Below are 24608 nucleotides of genomic sequence, written 5' to 3' on the forward strand. Positions count from 1 at the left end.
TAAATGGGTCAGAAGAAATACACGAGTGTGAATGAGTAAGCACTTGGGGCCAAATGTTAACAATGAGTGAATCTGAGCGAAAGATTTTATATTAGTTTTCTTTTGCTGCTGTAACAAATTATCACAAATTTAGTGGCTTACAGCAACACAAGTGTATCATCCCACAGTTTCAGTAGGCCAGAAGTCCAGCACAACATGACTGGATTCTCTGCTCAGTGTCTCACCACTTGGCTAAACAGCAAGGTCCCGGCACAGTTATGTTCCTTCCTGGAGGTGCTGGGGCTGAATACGCTTCCAGCCTCATTGAGGTTGTAGGCAGAATTCTGTTCCTTGTGGTTGTGGGCAGAGGTCTGCGTTCCCGTGACATGGCCCCTTTCATATGAAGGTAGCGGAACTGCGCAGCAAATCGAATCTTCCTCGTGCTTCCAATCTCTCTGACTTCCTCTTCTGCCTGATCTTTCTGCTTTTATGAGCCCATGAGATTACTTTGAGCCATGTCGATGATCCATGATAAACTTCCCTATTTTAATATCAACCAAATAGTCATTTTTAGCTACATCTGCAGAATCTCTTTTGCTGTGTCAGGTAATATATTCATGGGCCAGAGATCTTAGGGGCCAAAATTCCACCTCCCTCAGGTTTACAGGAGCTTTTCTTTCTTTTTTAAACTATTCTTGCCAATTTTGTATGCATTTGAAAGTATATCAAAATAAAAACTTCCTGAGCTGCATAAACATAGCACAGGAGACTGGAAAAAACTACATAAGACTAGCATTGTTCACGCTCTTGGTGGTTTCATTTCCTTCTAACACTAGCAAGTCTGTTTTTCTCCCTTGTTCCTTGCCAGGCCACCACCAAATCAAACAAGGTACCTGTGAGGTGGTTGCCGTGCACAGGTGCTGCAACAAGAACCGCATAGAAGAGCGGTCACAAACTGTCAAGTGTTCTTGCTTCCCGGGACAGGTTGCAGGCACAACTCGGGCCCAGCCTTCCTGTGTTGAAGGTAAGACCTTTCTGGTCATTTTTTCCAGTTTTTCAAAAGGGCCTAAAACTACCAAGAACCTCCCTGATCTACTGTATTTGCAACCCAAAGAAAACAAGGTTGCTTCTAAGTTAGTACCAGTCCCAAAGCGAACCTAACCACAGCTCCAAATTCTCCTTGATGTATAAGGTAAGTATTTAATGATGTCTCTCAAATGGGGCCAATGAGGAGTTATAATACAGGTCAGCTGGGAGGATGTGTTTAAATTGTTCTTTGCCCATCTCTGTCCAAATCTCACCTGTCAAAGCAGTTGCTTCCCAGACAAAAATAAACAGGCTTCCTGGTTTTCTCACCTCATGCTTAACGTTTAGTCTAATATCTTCTTTATTTCATTTCTGGTTTATTATTTTAACAAACATTTATCCTCTTTGGAGCAACTTCTCTGAGAATAGGTTGGGGTCATTTTTCAAGTTTGCTAGCTGCCAGAATGCAACACACCAGAGACAGATTGGCTTTTAATAAAAGGGATTTATTTCATTAGTTCTTCAGAGCAAAGGCAGCTAACTTTCAACTGAGGTTCTTTCTTATGTGGGAAGGCACAGGGTGATCTCTGCTGGCCTTCTCTCCAGGCCTCTGGGTTCCAACAACTTTCCCCATGGCGATTCCTTTCTGCATCTCCAAAGGCCTGGGCTGAGCTGCGAGTGCTGAGATGAGGTATGCTGAGCTGCTTGGGCTGTGCTACGTTGAGCTCTCATTTAAGCACCAGCCAATTAAATCAAACATCATTCATTGCAGCAGGCATGCCTCCTAACCGACTGCAGATGTAATGAGCAACAAATGAGGTTCACGTACCATTGGCTCATGTCCACAACAACAGAATTAGGCACCTTCACCTAGCCAAGTTGACACCTGAACCTAACTACCACAGTCATGTATCATTTATTTGCTGATTCCAAACCCACTAGTAGAGTATTGAGCCAATGGTTTTTAAAAAATAAATGAATGGGGGGTCAGGTGCAAGGATAATTCAGTGGTAGAATTCTCATCTGCCATGCAGGAGACATGGGTTTGATTCCTGGTCCACGCACTTCCCCCAAAACAAAGAAACCAAAAACAAATAAAACTTTGACAATGGTGCTGCAATAATGTGATACTTACATGGAAAAATTATGAAATGTGATCCCACCATACAGCATACAAAAAAAAATGAATGAATTTTTGATGAATTTTGATGATTGTAGGTAGTAGAATAGAAAGAATTCATTTTGTTGATCCTGGCTTCTTCCTGCAGGTACCTTCTTAGAAACAGGGAAACAGATACATGGGGTTAGCACAGTATCAGCATCCTTATAATGGCATGGAACTTCCCTGAAAATGTATATTTCTAATCTTATCTGTTGCATGTCTTAAGGTCAGCAGTTGAAACACAAACACACATATTCTTAACTTCAGATCTTATTGCATGGTTAACAATGATGGCTCATTTATGTGCATCTGCTTCGCCAACCAGATGCACACACATTTATGGGCTGCGTGGCCATTAGCATTATGGATTAGCAAGATCTCAGCTCCCTTTAGACAAGAAAAGTGAAAGCAGAAAATTTCCAGTCCACAACTCCTTATTAGAAACCCTGGGGACCAAATAGGTTGCTGAATTCAGATTTTGTTCAGATTTGAGAAAGACAAGCTAGCCTAAACCATCTGTTATGTAACAAGCCTAATGTGTTCTCTAGCAGGATCCTGTAATCCCAGATGTTACTATTTCTCCAGTGAAATATATGATTATTCATGCTGGGTGGGACAAAGGTGAGATGAAGAACCTCATGTTAATCCACATTGGGCTTCCATCTTCCAACAGACTTTGTCCATTTCCAGCGCTTTTCAGTGTTGGGGGTTGTGGATAAAAAAATGTGTCCCTGTTAACAATGCTGAAGATCTTAAACACTTTTAAAAATGACATTTAAAGGAAATTTTCTAAGCCCCTATGCCTCCAGATGGAATGGTTCAGTATGTTTCTTCTCCATCAGCTGAGTCTTATCATGCCCATTCTGTCTCTTTTCTTCTTTTTAATTTTTAAAAAATTTCCTTCTTTTTAAATTTTTTCTCTATTTCCACTGTTATCTCAGAGATCGAGGTCTAATATCATATCTTGCTAAGCCTATTGCTCCTAATATTTATTCTCCACCCTGTATACAGAATGATCCTTCTACAAAAATGTGATCATATCAATGTCTCTCCCATTCTTAGAATCACACTTCAGTGACTTCACAGTGCCTTTAATATAAAATCCAAACTCTTTCCATGGTTTACAAAGCCCTGCATAATCTAGCTCTATCTCGCTTTTCCCTTTTGGCTACTGTGTCCAACCAAACTGGAAGCTTTCCATTCTTTCATGTTTGGGCTTTACATACCTATATCCTTTGCCTGAATCATTGCCCAACTTTCCCTAACACTCATCTTGTCTATTTAATTTCTGTCTTCCTTTCAAATCTCCTATGCATATTCTCATATCTCCGTATTTTAGCTTAATGCTGCTGGAAATACGATATGTCAGAAATGGGTGGGCTTTTATAAAGGGAATTTATTAAGTTACAAGTTTACAGTTCTAAGGCCATAAAAATGTCCAAACTAAGGCATCCAGATAAAGATACCTTGACTCAAGAAAAGCCAATCTGGAAAGGCACAGGGCTGGCATCTGTTGGTCCTTTGGCTTCTGGTTTCAAACGGCTTCCCTAGGGACATTTTCTTTCTGCATCTCCACACATCTCTGTCTGTGTTGGCTCTGAGCTTTTTCCAAAATGGTTCCCTTTTAAATGAGTTCAGTAAACAGATTAAGGCCCACCTTGAATGGACAGAGATACGTCTCTATGGAAACTACCTAATCAAAAGGTCCCACACACATTTGAGTGGGTCACATCTCTATGGAAATAACTTAATCAAAAGTTTCATCCTACAATATTGAGTCAGGATTGAAAGATCATGGCTTTTCTGGGGGTACACAACAATTTCAAACCAACACACTCTCTATACTGCCTATAGAGTATATGCCTATAGAGTATATGCCATTCATCCTATTGTGTTCTAAAAACTTTTTGAATGTGTGCCTTCCTGGTTAGAGAGTAAGTGACTTGAGGGTAGGGACCTGGTGTGTCTTATTCATATCTCTTTACCCATCAGCCCACCTATGGCTGATGCTGAATATATGTCTGGGGAATGAAGGTACCAGAATGAAGTTTTAACACAGTGGAGAATTGACTCATCTTCACTAATCACAGTTTTCTTCTTAAAAGTAACAGCTGTGTTTATTTGCCTTTGTAGGTTTTAAACTTCTAAAGGAACATGTGAATCATAAACAATTTTTTATATTCTGTCTAGCTAGAATCTTTGGATCTAAAAAGTCATATATAGATAATGTTTTATAGTGCTGAAAGCACTTTTATTGGTACCTAGAAGATACTGTTAGGATAGTAACTACTGTTTGCATCTTTATCTTAGAGAAAATAATACCTTAACCTAAACTGGCTTGCTTTAAATTTTATATGTGGGCAAAATCTCCTTTGGCCACTACCTTAGGGTTAGAGATGGTTTTGTAGAAGATACATGGTAGAGTTCATATATGAAAGGGTATTTTACACAGATGATATCACGTCGATAATTCTTAATACAACTTGCTTTATTTCTATCCATATTTGGTTGTGAGTATCTTTGTATACTAGTACATAAAGCTCTAACTTGATCTTTTTAAATTGTTCTGTTTCAAATTACTTAAGCTGGATTTTAAATTTGTGTTCTGGTGAAGGTCAGGTACAACACAATGGGAAACTGAGTCCATAATGCATGAGAAAAGATAGTTGTTACAGGCCCCAGAGAGAGAGACAGAGAGACGGAGAGAGAGAGAGAGAGGCGCCACAAGGGGTCCATGGAAAGCGTGGTCAGATTGGGGTGGCTCTATCAGCAGATGGGACGCACACACACGGAGGGAGAAGGACCTGTGGGCTAGTGCCTTTATTGTGATCCAGGGCTGAAGAACAGGAGGTTTCCTATGGGAGTTAGGAATTGGTTAGTGTAAAGCAAACATGCATGAAAAGGGACTTAGAGTCCAAGGGCCATGGGGATAGCTAACTTATCATTTGGGGCCGTCTGTGGGGTGTGGGTGAGGGGTGTGAGTGGTGGCCGCAGATTTGAGCTCTGTCTGGGAGTTAGACCCCAGAGGCAGAAAGAAGGTCAGTACTGAAGCAAGTGGCTTAGCCAAGGTATGGTAGATGCTGAGACAGCAAGCAAACAATTTTGATAGTTACAACATGGTCCATAGCAGTCCATTGGATGGATAAACCATAATTTATTTAGTTATAACTCTCTTAGTGGATATTTAGGTTGTTTCTGTGGCAAAAAGAAAGAGGTAATAGACTCAAAGATTAACTGACTTCCCTAGTGTCATAGGATCAGCAATTGATGGTGCAGAATTATTTGGTATCTGAGCAGAGTCTCTGCAGCACTGTTTAGTACAACTTTCTATGATGATGGAAATATTCCATAGCTGCACTTTCCAGTACCATCAGTAACCACTAGCCACATGTGACTATTGAATGCTTGAAATGTGACTAGTGCAAATTTAAATTTAAGCGGACACATATCTAGAAACTTCTATTTTGGACAGCACAGGAAAAGCTTTATATAAATATGTAACTTAACCCAACATTAGTGGTCACAGAATCCCCAAACCATAAGAGATGGGATTGTGCTTGTGCATTCATCTTTGTGTCCCCTGCACCTAGCATTGCCTGGCAACAGTCAATGCTCAATAACTGTTTTTTGAATCAAAGTCACTGAGGAGGTGTAGGAAGTTGTAGTTTAGGCTTTAGTTAGGATGGATGTCTGTTTTCATATCCCCCGATCTCCTGTTCCTTATCGGAAAGTATTTCCTTTAGGGATTTTTAGCTTTACCTGCTTAATCTTTATCTCATAATAATTATGCAGTATCATGCTGCTAATTGGCATATGGGAAGACCTAGTCTCTGCTGATATGTTCTTCTTATCTTATTTGTCAATAAGAATAGAGAGGATCTGAAACAAAATTCACTTGAATTTACATTTAAATTAAAACAAAGGCAAAAAGATGTTGGAGCAGGGCACTAATTAATGTTGACATAGAAAGTGGAATATCCTTATTCATTTTTGCTAATCCTCACCACAGATACTTATCTAGGGTTTTCATTGTTTTCCCATAAAGTCATAGCTTTTTTTCATTAAACCCAGAGAAAAATTAGCTGTTTTTTCCCTCCGATCAAATTTTCATTATAATTAACTCACAAAAAACACCTGAAGTAGTGAAAGTTGTCTTCGGTACACTTTGGGACTTTGGAAAAGGGATAAAGAAATATTTGCTTGAGGCTGTGGTTTGGGGACCCTGAGAACTGACAATTGTACAGCTGGTAGGTGTTCTTTCTTTTGAATCTTTCTATGGGTATATACAAGGCTGTTTTGTGGTGAAAACTATATTCTATACATTTACTAACATACTGCTCTACCGAGATAATGCTGAATGGTTTTATGGTAAAATGAGATAAGCGTGTAGTAAAATGAAGCTTAATTTATGTTGTTAAAGTGAATGCCTTGTAAACATTGGGTTTAAAAATGATTAATAAGACAAAGCTTAGGAATTGGAGGTAGTTACTTAATGGTTTTTTGTTTGTTTGTTTCAAAATTATGACCACACCTAAATTTCTTCTACTTTTCTGAGATTTCAGAATTTGGTTAGTTAGGATGAGAGTTCCTATTTGTACTGCAGATGATTTTCTTGACTTTATGGAACGTGTGATGAGACATAGGGTCTCCTTTCAAAATGTGTTTTCATATAGATTTCTTATTGAGTATTTTGTCTATTCTCCCTATTAGAAAAAAATTGTATTTCCTGAGCAGTTTTCCTGAGTGGCAGTCAGATGAAGGGCACAGAGGATGACTTTGCAAAAGCATTTTGGGAGGTGGAAGAACATGCTTATTTCATACGCTGATTCATTTACCGAGTTTTCATTTGGCACCCTGGTGCATGGTACATCCTAGGTGTCTGAGAGGACAGGACGATACCTAGTCTCAGTTCTTGTCTTCCAGGAGCCTATGCTTTACTAGGGAGGTTCATAAGTTCTGAGAAATGAAGGACTCCACAGGAGAACAGAGGAGGAGGCAGGGATGGTGCCCATGAGAAGCAAAGAGACAGAATTTTCCAGGTGGGAGAATGTGAGGGTGGAGAGAATTAGGGAGCCAGGCAGTCTCAAGCAAATGAGCATGAGTGGGCAGATTTGGGAATTGGATGTCGCTTGGCTGGAAATGGTGGAAGACAAGACTGGGGACTGAACAGAGCCCTGATGTTGAAGGTTTTGATTAAATTAAATTTTAGGATTTCATTCCTGCCTCCTGGGCGTCTGTGGTACAGGAAAGTAGATGAGACAGAGTATGCCAATAAGAAAGGGTATGGAGTACAATGAACAGAGTTCACATAAAGTGCATTTAAGATTTCTGAGAAGGAAAAATTTAACAGGTCACCTTGTCAGCATAGATATTCATGGTGAACCCAGGATTAATTGGGATGTGTGTATGTGTGTGCATAACAAGCAGAGTGTGAGAGAGAGTGAATTTGAGTCATAGAATTGCCAGGATGGGGGCAGAAGGCTGATGTAAACTAGAAGCGGCATGGTGGTTTACCATGGATTAGGAATATTTTTTGCAAGCCATAGCTTTGATCAGCTCTGATGAACTACTGAGTAAATACATAGGTCAGTGTTTCTCGACCTGGGGCAGTTTTACTCCCCTGAGGACACATGACAATATCTGGAGAAGTTGTAGTTTTTTGCACCAGGTCTAAAAGAGGAGGCTGCTACTGGCATCTAGTGGGTGGAAGCCCGAGATGCCGCCCAACACCCTACAACGCACAGGACAGACCCCCACAGCAAAGAATCATCTGGTTGAAAATGTCAATAGTGCTGAAGGTGAGAACCTCTTCCATAGATGTCCTGGCCTCGACATGCTCATGTAAGCTTGACCAGAGGAACTAGATCACGAAAGACCAACCTATGCGTGTTATCCAGTGTCTTGCTCAGTCCTCCCTGTGCTTTGTGGAAATAACAATACTGCGTTATTTGTGGAATGTGTGAACAAGTAAAAGATTCCTTTAAAAAATCCCCAGCACTTTAACTACTGCTCTTGTGTGTGTGTTTCCTGGGTCAGGATAGTATGGCTTCTATTCTAGAAATAACAAAAGAAATACACATACCCGCATTAAAAGAATAAACGGCTTAATTTTTTTAAAGAACACACTAAGCATTTCAAATAGCTGCAGTAAGAACAAAATAACCACAGGTTAAATATCTTAACAGCTCAAAGCCCATGTTTACCATTTCCATTTTCCAGAAGATACATGGTCTAGGAAGGTGTTTCCTTAATCTTGCTGTGCATACTTTCAGTGTAAAAATAGACTTTTTAGAAAAGCCTTCACCCTGTGTAAATGTAACTAAACTAAGTCAACATATGACACCCCAACTCTTGAAAAACAAGCCAGTTCTTTGTTAATCTAATTTGAAGGTGGGTTTGTTTAAATAGCTATATAAATACATACTGTTTTATTTAACACGGTGTTATTTATTTGGGACGAGGGATAGAAAATAAAACCCAATCTCTTTTATACAACAGAGAATAAGGAAAATGGGCCAGAAGCAGAATAGCTAATTAGTCATGTTAAAATTTCACCTACAAAGTGGCATTGTAGATGCACTAGTTGCTGTCATAAAACCAGGGCATCACTGACTTTTTATTTAATTTCTTCTTCTTTTTTTTTTATCCCTCTCTGAGTAAAACTGGAAACTTATTACACGTTGGCAGCTTGAAGATAGGGATAGTATGTGTTTTCATAAGTCAGGAAAGCATTGGGCTTTTTTGAGAAAAAGAATTTTATTTTAAAAATAGAAGTGACAAGACACTTTCTTATTTAAAGTATATTGTGGTATTTTGTAACAGGAAAAAATATATGCCTCCTACAAACTTATTTTTCTGTGGAGGCGAGGCGCAGTTCAGTGGGCAGATGTTCTCAGTGGTTATTCTAATAGAATCCCACTTCTGGGTCCTTTGTCCCAGCTTACAGCCTGCTTACTGTATCCTCAGTTTAAGCTTCCGAACTGTTTAATCACCTTGTTCACCAGTAAGGTCTAGATCTCAGTCCTCTCCTTAGCTGTGAGTTCCTTAGTCAATTATTATTAACTTGTAAAGGAATTTGAAACTTTTCTTTTGGCTGGTGCGGTGGCCCCTTTTATGTTTCTCTTCTCTGAAAGAACATATGCTATAAATCTTTCACAGCAAAACTCCATCATGGATGAAGCATCTACATAGAGGGCACTTAACTCAATAGTGTTCTAAAAGACATGGAAATGACGTTTCTATTTGCAAATAGAAATATTTTAAATACCAGGGTCGCTTGCTATTTTAAGGGAGCCTCTTGTGAATCTTTAGAAGAATCACTTTGTATTTTTCACTTAAATGATGAAATTCTGGTAAATAATGTATATGCTTATACTTTCTTCTTTTGTATTCTTTTCTGTTTTTTTTTTATCCTTAAATAAGATGCTCAGTAAATATTTTTTTCTTCTGTATGTAAGAATCTGCATACTTTTCTGAGCCACATGCCTCATTGCATCTCTAGGTACCCCGCTTCCCCCCTCCCCCGCCATATACACAAGCTCCTTTTGCAGGTTTTGACATTCTGACATCAGAATTATCTTAGTGTCCCCTTGGGTCCAGTAAGGAAGTCCAGGAAGGTCGTTCCTCTGCTGTAAAGTTGAGAATGATGTGATTCATACTGTTTCCTCAGCAGGGAATTATTCCTAGATTTCTCTCCTCACTCTAGCCCTCCTCTCTGTCCCAAGTTCTTCCCTCTTCCTCCAACAGGCTACTATTCCATACACATGGGTTTCCCTGGCTGATTGCACAGCCTCGCTCAGAAACTTTCCAGGACTCTCTACAGTTTAGAGAATTAAGACTAAACTTAATTGGGCCTTAAGAGTCCATAAAGGTTGCTTCCAGATCAACCCTCTCAGCTGAGCGCCCAGTGCTTCCCTGCTGACCTCTCACTTCAGTCAGACCCGTGTGCTGGTTTCCAGATGCGTCAGTCCCAATCCTGCTGCCCATATGCTGCACTCCCTTGGTGGCTCACTGCCCCCCGTCAAGGTTCTCTGGAGTTTTCTATGTAGTTCTGTCTGATAGCTCTTTCAAGAGTACATGAGGTCTTACTGCTGAGTGGAGAAAAGTTTATCTAAAGAGTGGTTTTAACAATAAAGTGTTTTAAATGTTGTAACTCTGCAAATAAAACTAAATTCTGTCAACATTTATATAACTTCGAGTCTTGCAGGCGGTAATTTAAATTAAGAGCTGGGACCATCTCTTATTTATCCTTATATCTGCTCAGCACAAACCCAAGGTATTCAGAAAAAAAATGAAGGACTGGTTAGCACTGTGAATATGGAAGGACTTTATGTAATACTCATTACTCTACAATATTTTAAATGTGGTATAGTAGAAAGGCTGCTGGATAGGGAGGGAGGAAATTGAAATTCTAATTCTTCCTCCTTTATTTTCCTAGTTTTGTGGGAAGCTCTTGCTTTTTGTATTTTGGGAACAATTTTCCTCCCCTTCCTGTTTATCAGTACTTTTGTTGGGGTAAAAGTACTCTGAAAATGATAAAGCGCTGCATAGTTTTAAAGCAAAAGTGCTATCTTTCTTAGGCTTTGCCCGAATGTGTCCATCCATTCAGGTTCAGTGGCAATGTGTGACAAAATTAAGAACCCATTTAGCTCTATCCCTTTATCAGTGTTGGTACCTTCTGGTTTAAATAGCAAATACTTATCCTAGATCCCCAGTCTATGTTACTTGTTTACAGTAGGTTTAGATGAGAATAATGGGGCAGAAGTTCAGTATTTGCTTAGAATCAGGAACAGTGGCCGTCTGTGCACAGGATGCAATGTCTGGTCAAGTCAGCCTTGAATGGAATCACCCCATGGCCTTATCACCTTTGCTTGATTGGAGAAGAGTTTTGAATTCACTGAGTTGCTGGTTATCTGTTTTTGTTGTGGCCTCTAGGGAGTTGGTTCTGCTAAAAATCACTGGTATGGGGGGTGGAGGTGGGGGGTTAAATTTAAGTAAGCATGTGGGTTCTAGCATTAGACTACCTCCCTTCAAATACTGGATTGACTGCTCTCAAATGGTGTGACCTTGGGCAAGTCACTTAACGCCCCAGGCTTTGGTTTTCTCATCTTTATAAAATGCAGGAAAATAATTTTACGTTAGAGTTGTAGGGACATTTATGCTCTTTATACCAATATAAATGAGCTGTTAAAATTCGTAAAGCTTTCCTTGACCTTTAGTTTCAGACTTTTCAAGCAATGGTCATTTGGGTTGAGTCCCTATGGGGATGTTTTCTATCAAAAGGTTGCTGTTTTAGTTATCAAAACAATGATTATCCCTACCCCATCTGTGTCCTGGGCCAGCCCACTGGCTGGAGTCACCCTTAAAAATTGTTGACAACCGTTTTGCCCTCTGACTGTGTGAGAGTGACTACCTATGTTGATGGAATTTCCCCCATTTCTCCTCAGTCTGTGTCTAAATCCAGGAAACTTGGGGTGCTAATTTCTGTTTTCTGGACTTAAAGCACAAATCATTTTATTGACTGACTGCTGCAGGGTGGGTGGGAAGGAGAAAAGTGACCTCCACAGGGCAGCTAATTAGCTAGAATGTAAGCTGCCCCTCCTACCTTCAGTTGACGTCTAGAAATTGACTTCAAGTGGCCACTCATCACTTTGGAATGTCATAGAGATGAATGCTGCATATGATGGAAATTATTTTCAGTATTTGCTGTTGAGAGAAAGAGCATCCAACACAACAGCTTTGCAATATCAGTGTCCATCACTGTAACCCACGGCCATAGATGATGACCATAAGAAGAGCTGATCTTCTATGAGATGCCCAGAGTAAGCCAAGATGTGCTCTCTTGACATCCTTGGGGAGGCTCTATTTTTATTCCCTTTTTACAAATGAGGAAACTGACAACTTAAATAACAAATCTGGAAAATAGCACAGCTGGACTTACCCCAAAGTCTGAGATCTTACTGCCTACCTTAAAATCAAGGGACCAACTGCCAAAAAAAGAAATTTTAGCTGGTCAAGTTGATGGAATTTGGTTTTCGCTTACCTATGGTGAGATCATTGTTAGTAGCAGTCTTTGAAGCCAGTGTACTAATCAGGATTTGTCCACATTGGAGGAAAAAACAGCATCACAGCTATTATGTGGCCTTTGTTTTCCAGCTTCCATCGTAATACAGAAATGGTGGTGTCACATGAGTCCTTGTTTGGAAGGAGAGGATTGTAAAGTGCTGCCAGATTCTTCAGGTTGGTCCTGTAGCAGTGGCAATAAAGTCAAAACAACTAAGGCAAGTATAGATATACACGCAACCGCCATTTACTGCTTCAACACATTTACTATGAGTATGTTCCCTTTGATTTAATCCTGCCATGAAGAGAACAACATTCTTTTATGTTGGTCAACCTAGATGTTTTCTAGAGTTGCTACAGGGCAGTGCCACGCCTAAAGCTCTGGCTTTTTCAAAAACCCCATTTTCTAGCATCACCCTTCTTGTCAATTTTTATAGAGCAGTGAATTGGTGGGTCAATTTGTTGTTTTAGGCAGGGCCACTGAATTCATTTCCATTCCTTCTCAAGCCCAATTTAAAGTAACGGTTTCAGAGTTGGTAGGGCAATATATCACAAGCTCATAGCAATATCCACATACAGATGATTTACTAATATAGAAATTCTGACAACCTTCAGAGAAATTTAATGGTTGAAGATTCAAATTCAAGGCTGAAAGTCAACAGTTTCCTCATCAAATGTTCCTCCTTCCAGTTTCCCTGTGTCTGAATCTCGTCAGGATTTTAGCCAGAAACCTAGCTTCTTCCTCTTCTATTACTTTGTCCTTTAGATTTTCACCTCCCAGATCCCTCCTTGACTTGGGGGCACCATACTTCCAACCTCCTCACAGTCCACTGTCGTGTTTCTTCTGGACTGTTGGAGTTGCTGCCTCATGCCTGCTTTTGGTTCCTTCCAGGCAATTGTCCAAATGAGGGTTATAAAAATCATCTGCACTAGTCTACCTCCTATCCTCCTGGGGCTTCCTTTGGCTCTTTAGTACACTAATCCAGAACGATCTGAGCCCTGATAGCCAGGCAACCTCCTCCCTTCATCCCTTCTGCTCCAGTTTTCCTGCCACCTTTACAATTTTCTCTCCACAGAAAGCACTTCCCCTCCCTTCTTGTCTAGATAATTATTATTTTTCCAGAAAATGCTTTCCTGACTAGATCCCTGTCCCCCTTCATTTCTAAGCATTTAATATGGTTATGTTTTATGTAGTTGGTGTCTGTGTTTGCTTAATAGCTAGAGCTTTGTGCCTAGTGGGAGAGGTCAAGGTTTCTGTTTTCCTTCTCCCAATGGTCCCAGCACCAACTGATAGCCTCAGTAAATATTTCTGAAGAAAAATTATTATGCAGCAGAGGTCATTCTGGGATCATTAGAGTTGGGCACACTGGGAATGGAATCAGTCTTTGGTTCTGGTTGTTCTCTGTGCTGTGAGCCCTAAAAGAGATAAAATACAGAGTGAATAATTTCTTACCTTTTCTGTAGTTTCCCATTTACGTGTATCTTTACGCAACACTTAGGGTTCTCATTCATCTCAGCCACTATGGTCAAAAGCAGGCCAGTTTTCTTCCTAGGACTATTATATAAGATACAGTAAATAAGATTTTATAAACAACCATACTGTAACACAAGTTTTCATACATAATAAAATAAAAATTTAGCTGACATTATCGTGCCCCAAATTACGAATACCATGGTAGGTCAGTTCATTAGTTCCTTGTTATCTAGCTAAAGTCATGATTTAAAAATCCAGACCCGTTTTCAAAATTACTTTTGATTGCCAATTAACATCTCCTTGTTAGCGATATAATTGCAGTGAATTGGATACATTACCTGATACATGCTTTTCTATCCAGGACAATGGAAGTCCTTGGAGGGGCTTGTGGAAAAGGAGCAAGACTAGCACTCTGCCCATAAGCCCTCTCCATTAAACTTCCAAGCTAAGTAACCCCTGTGTGCTTGCTGAAGCAAATTTTGCCTTAAAATAATTCCACTAACTCCACCTCACCCCTCCCAGGCCCCTTTCAGCCACTTTTCCCTAACACCTAACGGAAAATCTTAGAGCAGCCAAGAAGCTGGTGTTTCGCATCCATCAGTGATAAAAATTTTCTTCCATTGTATTGCTTGTAGTCTAAGGAATAACACTTTGGAAGATTATATTTTGTATTGATTTTTTTTTAACATATAAATATAAAACCAGTCCATGAACACAAGCCCCACCATATTCTAGAAAAGAATGTGGCTAAGTAGATCACTTGGCTTTGCAGTCTACACTCTATTTATGTGAGAGGGTGTTCATAGGAAGCAAACCTTGGGAATATAAATTGGCTCTAGCTAAATACTCAAAGGTAATGGCATTTCATTTAGCACTTCAAAAAGTTGTAGAAACATATTATGGTTCCCCAAGTCATCATGATATTTGGGTTGCCTTTATTTAGTGATATGCCTCTTGAGAATAATCTCGAAGTCATAAAACTGTGTTTCCTTGATTAATCCAAGTCATTGGGACTTGAACTGCATAAAGCATTTTATGTCTTTTATGGATCTTATGCACGTAGAGTAAATTCATTTGTGGGGCCGTGACTGGCTTTTGCAAAGAGCTTGGTGCTCTCAGAAGGTTTATCTTTTTCTTAAAATTGGCACTGACCTTACCCTATAGGTAAGGCCTTGATTCTGTAAAGGAGAAACACTTGCTTCTCCAGAAGGGATATAAACCATATAACAAAATGGCTTCTTTTGCTTAAACAGTTCACGTACAGCAGCATGGAAATAGGGAAGGGCTAAAACTTTAGTGAGACTGCCTGCAGTAAGCCACCTGTGTCAGAATTTTATTTTCCATTTAAATACAAATATAAAAGGGTCAGCAGTCAACTTGAGATGTTAATAGCCTTAGGTGAAGATTTTGAAAATAAAGGTGAGGGGGGAAGCGGGAGGAATTCCCTACCCAGTCATCTTTTCTTTCCCGGATATAAAAGATAGGCATTGAGTTTGAGTGTCCCCAGACAGGGCACAGCTACTTCTCCTGGTGGGGATATATCGTTTTCTCTGTGTTGTCCTACTTCAGCTTCCTTTTCATTAGTTGACTTTTGAGTTCTGCTGCACTCTGTGCTCAGCAGCTCTTCCCTACTTGGAGGGGTCAGTGTTCAGGCTCCAGCAAGTGCACATAATGTCCTTTGTTGTTTGTGTGTAGCAGTACAGCACATTCAGTTTTAACAGATTTAAAGTTTGTCAGAGGCTCTTTTTTTTTTTTTTTTTTCTCCATGGGTAGGCACCGGGAATTGAACCTGGGTCCTCCTGCATGGCAGGCAAGCATTCTTGCCTGCTAAGCCACTGTGGCCAGCCCAGAGGCTCTTATTTTTAAAGCCTCTATAAGGGTGAGGAGCAATTTTGTCTCCCCCCAGGGGCATTTTTTTGTTGTTGCACGTGGGGGTGAAGGAGTGTGCTCCAGCCCCTTGTGGTAACCACCTGCCACATCCAGGACGGCACCTCGGCGCAGAATCTTCCGGCCCCAGATGTCAGTTTGCAGAGGCTGAGAAACTCTGGTTTAAAGAGTATGATCTTTTTTTTTTAAGTAGCTCTTTGCAAGCTTCCTTCTGTATTCACTTCATTGTGATTCTTTCACTGAAAATTTCTATTAAGTGCTTAAATGTTTTCAGTATTTCGTATGAGAAAACTAGAGATAAAAGTTAAGAATTGGACCAACAGGCCTTGTCTTCATCCCCTCCCTCACTCTCAACTTCTAAGATGACCAAGTCCTGCCAGTGTCTTCCCAGATGGCTCTCTAGATGATACTTCTCCCTCTGGCTCCTGGCTAGTCCCATGGGTCATCCTCATCCTCTTTGATCCCAGAGGCATAATAATTTTATAATAGTGTTGGCTATGGAAAAATCCTCAGGGGAGCATGTCAAAAATGTACAGTTCTGGGACCCACCCCTAGGATATTCTATACCAGAAAATCTGGAATAGGGATGAGAAACAAAAAAGTCACTCCATCCGAGTCACATAAGACATGTGAGGGAACTACTGGCCTAACTGAACTCCCCACCTGTACTCACCTCGGTTGGCCTGTACTGTGCTTAATCTGCCACCCCTGTAAACTCCCTGCTCACCATGAGAGACCAGCAGTAGATCTTCATGGGCAACTGATATAAAATGCAGAGTATACGCATCTTGGGATGGGCCTTCACTGTCAGTCACCAAATAGGCCAGGTATATCCATATCCCATTGCTACCTTCTTCCTCTCCATCTCTTCCTAAAAATTCTACTCACCTTTCAAGGTCCAGCTGAGATGGTTTCTTTACCTAGTCTTGTATCCCTGGATCCCTGTAGCCAGTGGTTGAAATACTCAAGTGTTCCCTGTCACATGGGAGCAGAGGTAGTATTGGCATGCTGGCCACCTCTTATCCTTCAAAAGTAGCAGTGACCTTCATGCACTATTGGCAGGATAATAATTTTGAGGAAAATCAATCTGCAAGTAGCTTAATTGTCCATAAGTAGTTTCAAAAATGGCCTGCACATGGAGAATGAATGAGCCGCCTCAAATAAAATACTTTTGGGAATTGCATCCTAGACTGTAGGTTGATACTTGGCTGTAAACAGTTTTATGCTTTCAGATTTTTGACACTTGCCACCATTTCCTGCATGCTAGCTTCATGACAAGCACCGAGCCATGCACTTCAACTCATATTTCATTCATTCTTCACTACAACTGTCGTTATTTTGCAGACAGTGACACTAAGACAAAGAGAAAGTCTTCCCTATCTCAGAAAATGGCCAACACCAACCTGTGTTGTTGCCAAAGCTGCAGATCTTAAAGCCATCCTTGGCTCTTCTTTCTCCCACATCCCTCATCCAATTGGTCACCAGGTCCCTAGGGGCTCACCTTTCAACACTTCAGCCAAAGTGATCCCTTTACGTTGACAGTCTGGTCACACACTCCTCGTCTCATCTTTGCACCTCAGGCAGAGAAATGCCCAACTTGATGCATTGACCTGAAAGTCCTTTGTACTCATTCCCCTTTGCCTCTTCCTGGAAAGTTCTCCCTCCCTCAGGGCTCTCTTCTTTACTTCCTTCAGACATTTCCTCATCTTCCTTGTCACATTATTTCTTTTCTTCATTACACAGCTTTACTTTCCTTTGCGGTGCCTCTTACCTTCTGACATTACTGGCTTGTCCAAGCTCTCCCTCTAGAACAGGCATCAGCAGACTTGGACTCAGCGCCCAAATCCAGCCCTGTGTCTGTTTCTGTCTGGCCTGTGGGCTGAGAAGAGACCAGACAGAAACATTTTTAAAGGGTTAGGGAAAAATAAAAAGAGAATAATGTTTCATGACACATGAAAGCGGAGATTCAGATTTCATTGTTCATAAAGTTTTGTTGGAACACAGCCATGTTTATTCAGTTATTCAAATCCAAATGCTTTTGTGTTTTAATGGCAGAGGTGAATAGTTGCCCCAGAGACCGTTTGGCCCACAAAGTTGAAAAATATTTTGTCTCTGACATTTTACAGAAAACATTTTTGTTCCTGTCCTAGAATGTAAGCACCATGAGAACAGGATCTTCATTTCTTTACCTTAGTATACCCAGTCCATTCAAAAGAGCCATACATTGGTAAAGAGCAAAACTGAGGTTTGAATACATGCCTGATTGGGTCTAAAGATGAGGTATCATTTTAATAAGTACTCTGCAATCAAATAATATATAATTTACTTTGAAAATATTTTTATGGTATAACTGTTTCAAATGCTTCCCCCCTTCCCCAACAGAGCTGGTGACTTGACTTTGTCCAGCCTGTAAAACTCCTTTATATGACCAAATAAAAATATAGAAACTGCTGTTCTATTTTCTTAGATCATATAGAAACTGCTGTTCTGTTTTCTTAGATCATAAATAAAGAGTGTGGATGTCTTAAAATGAAAAGCGAAACCAAGAAAGCTTCCTAAGGGTTGTATGTTTCTGGTAAATATAGCCGTTTTACAAAATAGCCTCTTTTTAAAGTTGAAAGTTAACTTCATTCATACAGTATCAAAGGCAACAGTTTGACCTTGATGTACCCTAATTTCAATCAACATTCATTTGAAAAATGTTTAGCGTCATTAATAGGCATGCCCAGCATGCATGAGTTAATTAGCTTAATAGGCAATGAGTGTCCCTAATCTGATGGGTTTTTAATAACTCCACAGAATATAAAGGTAGGGCACGTAGTACACATCAAGAAGCCTTTGCACACATTTTCTTTGTAGTTTGAAAACAAGAAATACGAATTGGATATGTTTAGGCAAAATTACAAACTCAAGGGCCCAGTGGCAGGAACGGCCACTCTTGGTGAGTTTGGGGTTGCTGAATACTCACTTATTTAATTTGTTTTAGGTAACACGGTAGCAAAGAGTGAGGTATGCTTCAAGTCTGGAGGGGCCACGGAGGCAGATTTGGATTATCATCCTGACCACTTTTCGGGAAATTCTCTTGGATTTCAGCAATTCCACATTTGTACATGTGTGTGTGGTGAGAAGTGGCATCACTTAACTGCTCTAGCCCTCTCTGCTTTGTGATTTTCTGACATTGAATTATGACCACAGGCTGCCCTGTGATTGGCATTCTATCTGGATTCCAAAGGAGCACACCTCCAAGAAAACCTGGAGGAACAACCAGAGATTTCAAAATGGATCACACCAAATGAATGCTTGGTCCTGAATTTCTTTCTGTCGTTTCAAAGGAACAAGGACAATGTTTGAAATAGTCCTCAACTCCATTCCTCCTTTGAACTTTTGCTTTAGCTCTTGTGTTAAAGCAGTTTGAAAGGCATCTAAATGACATGAAGATGTTCGCAAAGCCTGTTTGCAGATGTGGATTAAGGAACGTGGATTAAATAGTGGAGAAGTTTTTACAAGCCTTGAAGGATAGAAAGACTTATTGGAGTTACTGTGTGTGCAATTGTAGTCTGGCTTTTGACAGTTTAAAATTTTTTCATTTTAAGTTCCGTTGCCAGATTAACAGAAATAAATTGGAAGCATTTTAAGTTCAGCACACCATTTTACTGCGTGTTAAGAAGCTTATCAATTCCAATATTTTATAACCAAAGCCCTAAACGTGACATATTTACAAAAGAAATAAAACCTGTTTGAATTTTTACAGTTTATGTGTAGTCATATAAGTAAATTACTTCAAATATAAAACATTCTCTGTTTATATCAGTGTGATTTCTTAGTTATACTAGTTATAATAAAATATTTTTGTTAACTCCTAGACGGGAGTCTTCAAATGCTGAATTTTTAAACTATAAATGATTTCTTCTTAGCTCTTTCCCTACTTATTTGTTAGTCATCTTATTTCTTTACATGCGAGTAGAATCTGAGTCATTTTTTCTTGTTTAATGATTTTACAGCAGATATGTCTCCACAGATTCTTAGATGCTGTCGTGCAGGAACATATTGTAGATGAAGAGTTTACCGACCCAGGTTTTAAATGTATAATGCTGTTCAGTCACACACATGCTACTGTAATACTATGGGATGGATTTAATGTAAGATATGCCAAAACGTACTTTCTGTGCTAAGTTAATTCCCCAGACCTTTCACAACGATGGGGGAAATCAATACTATAGTACTGTTTATAGCAGTGACAATTATATCTGTATGACTTTAAATTCACAGGAGGAATGCAAATATGGGTGCGAAACTCTGTGTTTGAATTTGATTGACTAGATGCTTCCCTGTTGTTGCTATCATATTAATAAGTAAAAAAAAAAAGATTCTGCTGGTACTAAGTTTTGTGATTATTTCATGCCCTAAGTAAGACTTGTGTTAACATTCTAGGATTGCAAATTTTAAATGTAAATGTGAAAAAGTAACTGTTTTTAAACAAAATTTAGCTTTGGGGCTGTGAGCTATATGTAAAACTGGCACAGATATTAGGTCATTTCTTTTTTTTCATTCCCACTAAGGAGAATTTAAAATAGGGACAATTAAGCTTACCCAAGTGCATGATGCCTGATTCACACTCTGCTGCCTCTTGTATAAGAATTCCCATTTTAAAAAGAGTTTCAAGAAAAAAAAAAAAGATTTTGACACATGAACCAACAATGTCTTAGTTTTCAGCCCACATCTGATCAAATACACATCTGGCCTTATACTACCTTGTACTGCAAATAAATGGAAACGTAAAAATGACAGTACTTCACCTTGAGGTACATTTCCAAGGAGTAAACCACTTTCAGGGAATAAATGGTCCATTTGGGGAAATGGCAAGCCGCTAAGCTGCCGTCTCATCCCTTCTTGCTTCAAAGAGTGCTTTTTACCTTGTGCAAAACTTGGTTCTGAAATGGGGCTTTCTATGAGAAGCATTTTAATGTTATCATTCCTGTTCCTTTTGAGGGAAGCAGGTAGGAGACTTTCCTGTATTTTTACAGAATTTGAAACAGATACCAAAAGGAGCTGGGAAGATATTGGTCATGTCAGTATCAAGTCCTCTGTGTGACACGTGGGGTCCCTTCACTTGACAGACCTTCAATTCTTAAATCATGGAACTGCCATATATAGAACTGTGGAGTTAGCCTCGGTCTCTCTAAAGGAGCTGGCGAGCTCATCGATTTATATGTAACTACTTTCCCATGTGGTCAGATGTATGACTTTTGGGAAAATGGAACTGTTTATGAAATTTAAGGAACACAGTGAACTTCACCAACACTCCTGTGCTTCTTGGGGGAGATTATCTATCCTTATACAACCACCAGTATACAGATATTAGAGGCTAGGACTCTCTATCCCAATACTCAGCCTGGGAGGTCTTTATTAATATCCCCATTTTATAGGATGAGAATTTCAGACAGTAAAATTGCACTTGTTCAAATTCACGCTGCTGGCTATTATCGGAAATTATAGAATGAGGAGTCACGATACAACACAGAAAATTTTTTATTTATCTTTCTTTGAGTACTTTTAAGATAATACATAACTATTCTGTATTTTGTGTGTCAGGGAGATGGGCTAGCATTAGAGTCTCACTAGTATTTGACCCTGCTTTATCAGGGTCAGATTTATTTACATCTAGCGCCTGTACTCTTTGCCACTATTTTATGAAGGTGCCACTAAACCGATAAAAAACATCATTTCTTTAATGGGTAAAATATTCATTACTGAAGTTTAATTTGAGTTTAAAATAATAACGGTGTTCTATTTTTTCGTTGTAGGTTATTTAGGGGAGACTCTGTGGCCCTGCGACTTGGCCCATAAGCAGACAGTAGGGTTATAGATGCTCCACTGTTCATCCTAGCAGAGCAGCAGCCTTTTGCCATGTGATCTTTGGTCAGATGCTACATCAGGGCAGATGCAGCCCTAGCATGTTTTACTTGGATTTCTAAAGATGGAGAATAGACACTGGCCCCTGAGATAAGCATATACTCCCCACTTTGCCATCATCACTAAGACTTCAGCCAGCTTCCATCACTTGAATTTTTGCCTATATGATAGAATTTTCTTTTGAAAGAATGTTGGTACACCTGGTTAGGAATTGCCTCCTAAAAGGAAAATGGCAATGGAAATAACCTCCTCAGAGTGCTATATCATAGATAAATTCTTTGGGATAGGAAAATGCTTGTGCACAAAATTTTTTGTGATGTTCCATGAGGGACCTGCTGACCAAGGATCAGTCCAACGCCAGACTGATGGTTATTTCAGAAAGACCCTAAATGAGTAAGGTAGATAAAACATTATAAAGAGTTGCACCTAAAGACATGGTTGCTTCTGCATGGCACATTGCAGCCCAAAGGTCAAGTCCAGACTCCTCCTTATCTGAACATGGCCGAGCCATATGCTTAGGTATCATCAGAGGTGCTGTTGTATGACAACAACAGAGCTGAGTAGTTTGCAAAAGAGACCATAAGGCCCACAAAGCCAAAAATATTTCCTCTGGCTCTTTACAGAAAATGTTTGCCACTCCCTGTTCTACACAATGAGAAAAAAAGAAACATTTTTCTTCAGTTTATTGGCCAACTATGAGATCTTAGCAAAGCTCAGGTATTGGAGATATTTACCTTCTAAAGTTCTTAACCTCTCGATAAATTTGTAGCTATGCCTGTAAAATGGGGATAATGATAATATACACCCCATAAGGTTTTTGCAAGCTTAGTATAGTGATTTTCAAACAATGAGCTCTTAATACATTTTGCCTCATACAAAAAGAACCAAACAGCAGTCCCTTGCCTCAAAACTGGGGCTTAAAGTTTCAGCAGGTACAGCTGACAGACAATTGGGAGCAGGTTAGAATAGAGCTTGAAGTGTTTTCACCTGTTTCCAATTCAGTTGCAACTCGGAGAAAGTAAAGCAAGGAAAAAGTTGGGAAATATCTCAAGGAGCATCACTTCCCATTGGCTTTGGCTGTCCATTTGGCAGGACGCTGAAAACATTTGTCCTTTATTTATGGACAGATAGGTCACACCAGGCCCAAGGCACTTATCTCGTGTAAGTGGGAGTACCACTGGAAAGAAAGATGTGTATACAGGTGGCCTGATTTGAATGTGACACCTGAGATGACAGACGCAACCTGTATACACAGGCACAGCTCTTCTAAGTTCATCCTGGGAAAAATTCGAGCCCTGTCTTTCAGTTATATGAAAGGAAACAATCATTTCAACTTATCAAGTACTCTTGTAAACAGAAACTTTGAACAAAAGAGTTGCGTAAATAATTGATGAGCAGCTACTGAAGCATGTTGGGCAGTCTTGGTAGTATTGATTTTCAGCTGTGAACAAGGCAGGACTGTGCAAGCTTATACTTTTGTACCTTTCTCTCCTATTGGGGGCTACCACTATTCACAGCCCACTTACATGTTAGGAATGTAAAATGGTACATCTTTCATATTGCTCATTTGGGCCTTTACTCTCTGTGGATAAGGTCTCTGACCCATCCTTTAATTATCAGCTTTGATTCTCTTAATGAGGAGTTATCCAAATAGTTCAGGACTCTGAATTATTAATTGAATAACTGTGATTAATGATCAAGAAGTGGAAACAAGCAAGTGAACTTTGATCCTCTCTTTCCAAATCTCAAATCCTACTCTCAATAGTTCAGTTTTAGTGTCTGAACTTCCCTGCCCTCTTTTTGAATTTCATCTTCATCATTGTGTCGTTATAAATATTAAGTTCAGCATTCAATGTTTTCAAGACCATTCACAGACGTCAAGAAAATAAAATCATGACCTTGCTATTTTAGCATTGCAATAACTGAAAAGAAAACATTAAAAAATAATCCATAGTTTCTCTCTCATGCACACAAATCAATAATGCAAGATGCTTAGGTCAGCTTAGTGGGGCATGGGTTGAAATCAGAATCAGAACAGTACTCTGGAATAAATATTTATGTGTGCTGTATGTCTGACAGAGAAATGAAACGGATTCTTAATGTCACAGTAAAGAAACTTGAGTAAATCCACTAAGTCTTAGCTTGAGATAAGGTTATTGGCAACTCTTGAAACTGTCAGAGTCAGAAAAATTGGTATTTGGTGCTGCCATATGCTATTTCAATAACCGTCTTTCATAATTCACTGCTAGAGCCCAGAAAAAGAGATGAAAGATGCTGTGTCTGACATTCCCATGGGAAAGGGACTTTGTGGGGAAAATCAGTGCAGATGGCTCTGATTTGTCAATGTAAGCATTTGGGTTGAGGTCAGAGAGGATGAAGTAGAAAGGGTTGGAGTTTGTGGTTTGCAGGGCTCTTATTTCACTTCCCACTAGATAAAAGTCTAGCCGAGAAGACCTTCCCCATTTGCTACTCCATTCATCTTCCTGTGGCTTAATGAGATTGTCTTAGTTTCTCTCTTCCCTCCTGACAATTCAAAATCCAGAAGGGAGTAAGAAGTGGGGAAGGCACTGTTCAGGCTTGGTAGGTCATGGAAAACAGATCTACAGAACAGGAAAATCTTTGTAAAAATGGATAAGTTTGACTACATGAAAAACAAAGCTGTGTACATAGTAAAATCACATAAACAAAACTAAAGTTCAAACTGGAATAATATTTATAGTCTATGTGGCAGACAAAATACTAATATCCATATATATAAAGCTTTTATGAACCGGTAAGCAAAAAATGAAAAACTCAAGAAGAGAGCAAGAAAGGATATGAATAATTTATAAAAGAAGGGGAAAAAAAGGCCAGAAGTCAATAGTTTTGGGGTACTGATATTGAACTTTCTTTCATGTAGCAGTTTGTCCAATATTAAAAGGAAAGATAATACTTAATAAGCGACGAAAGTATATGGTTGACACGTACATATTGTATATCAGAGCCTTAACGGTGTAATAGCTCTTGACTCAATATTTATGCTGGTAGGAATTTATCTTAAGGAATTAAGAGGTTACTTGACAGGAACAAGAAAATGAACCAGGGTGTTGTTCATAAGATCTAATA

The 24608-nt window shown here is 39.5% G+C and overlaps 1 protein-coding gene across 1 annotated transcript in view; it reads left to right on the plus strand.

Annotated features, from left to right (window-relative positions):
• TAFA4 (TAFA chemokine like family member 4) overlaps window positions 1-24608 on the plus strand; it is a 265526-nt gene that overhangs the window by 215621 nt on the left and 25297 nt on the right. The window contains exons 4-5 of the mRNA XM_077130345.1: window positions 848-1003; window positions 12323-12447. Of these exons, the coding sequence (XP_076986460.1) occupies window positions 848-1003; window positions 12323-12447 (281 nt within the window). The remainder of the gene's footprint in view (window positions 1-847; window positions 1004-12322; window positions 12448-24608) is intronic.

This window comes from Tamandua tetradactyla, chromosome 15, assembly GCF_023851605.1.
Source record: "Tamandua tetradactyla isolate mTamTet1 chromosome 15, mTamTet1.pri, whole genome shotgun sequence".
NCBI lineage: Eukaryota > Metazoa > Chordata > Mammalia > Pilosa > Myrmecophagidae > Tamandua > Tamandua tetradactyla.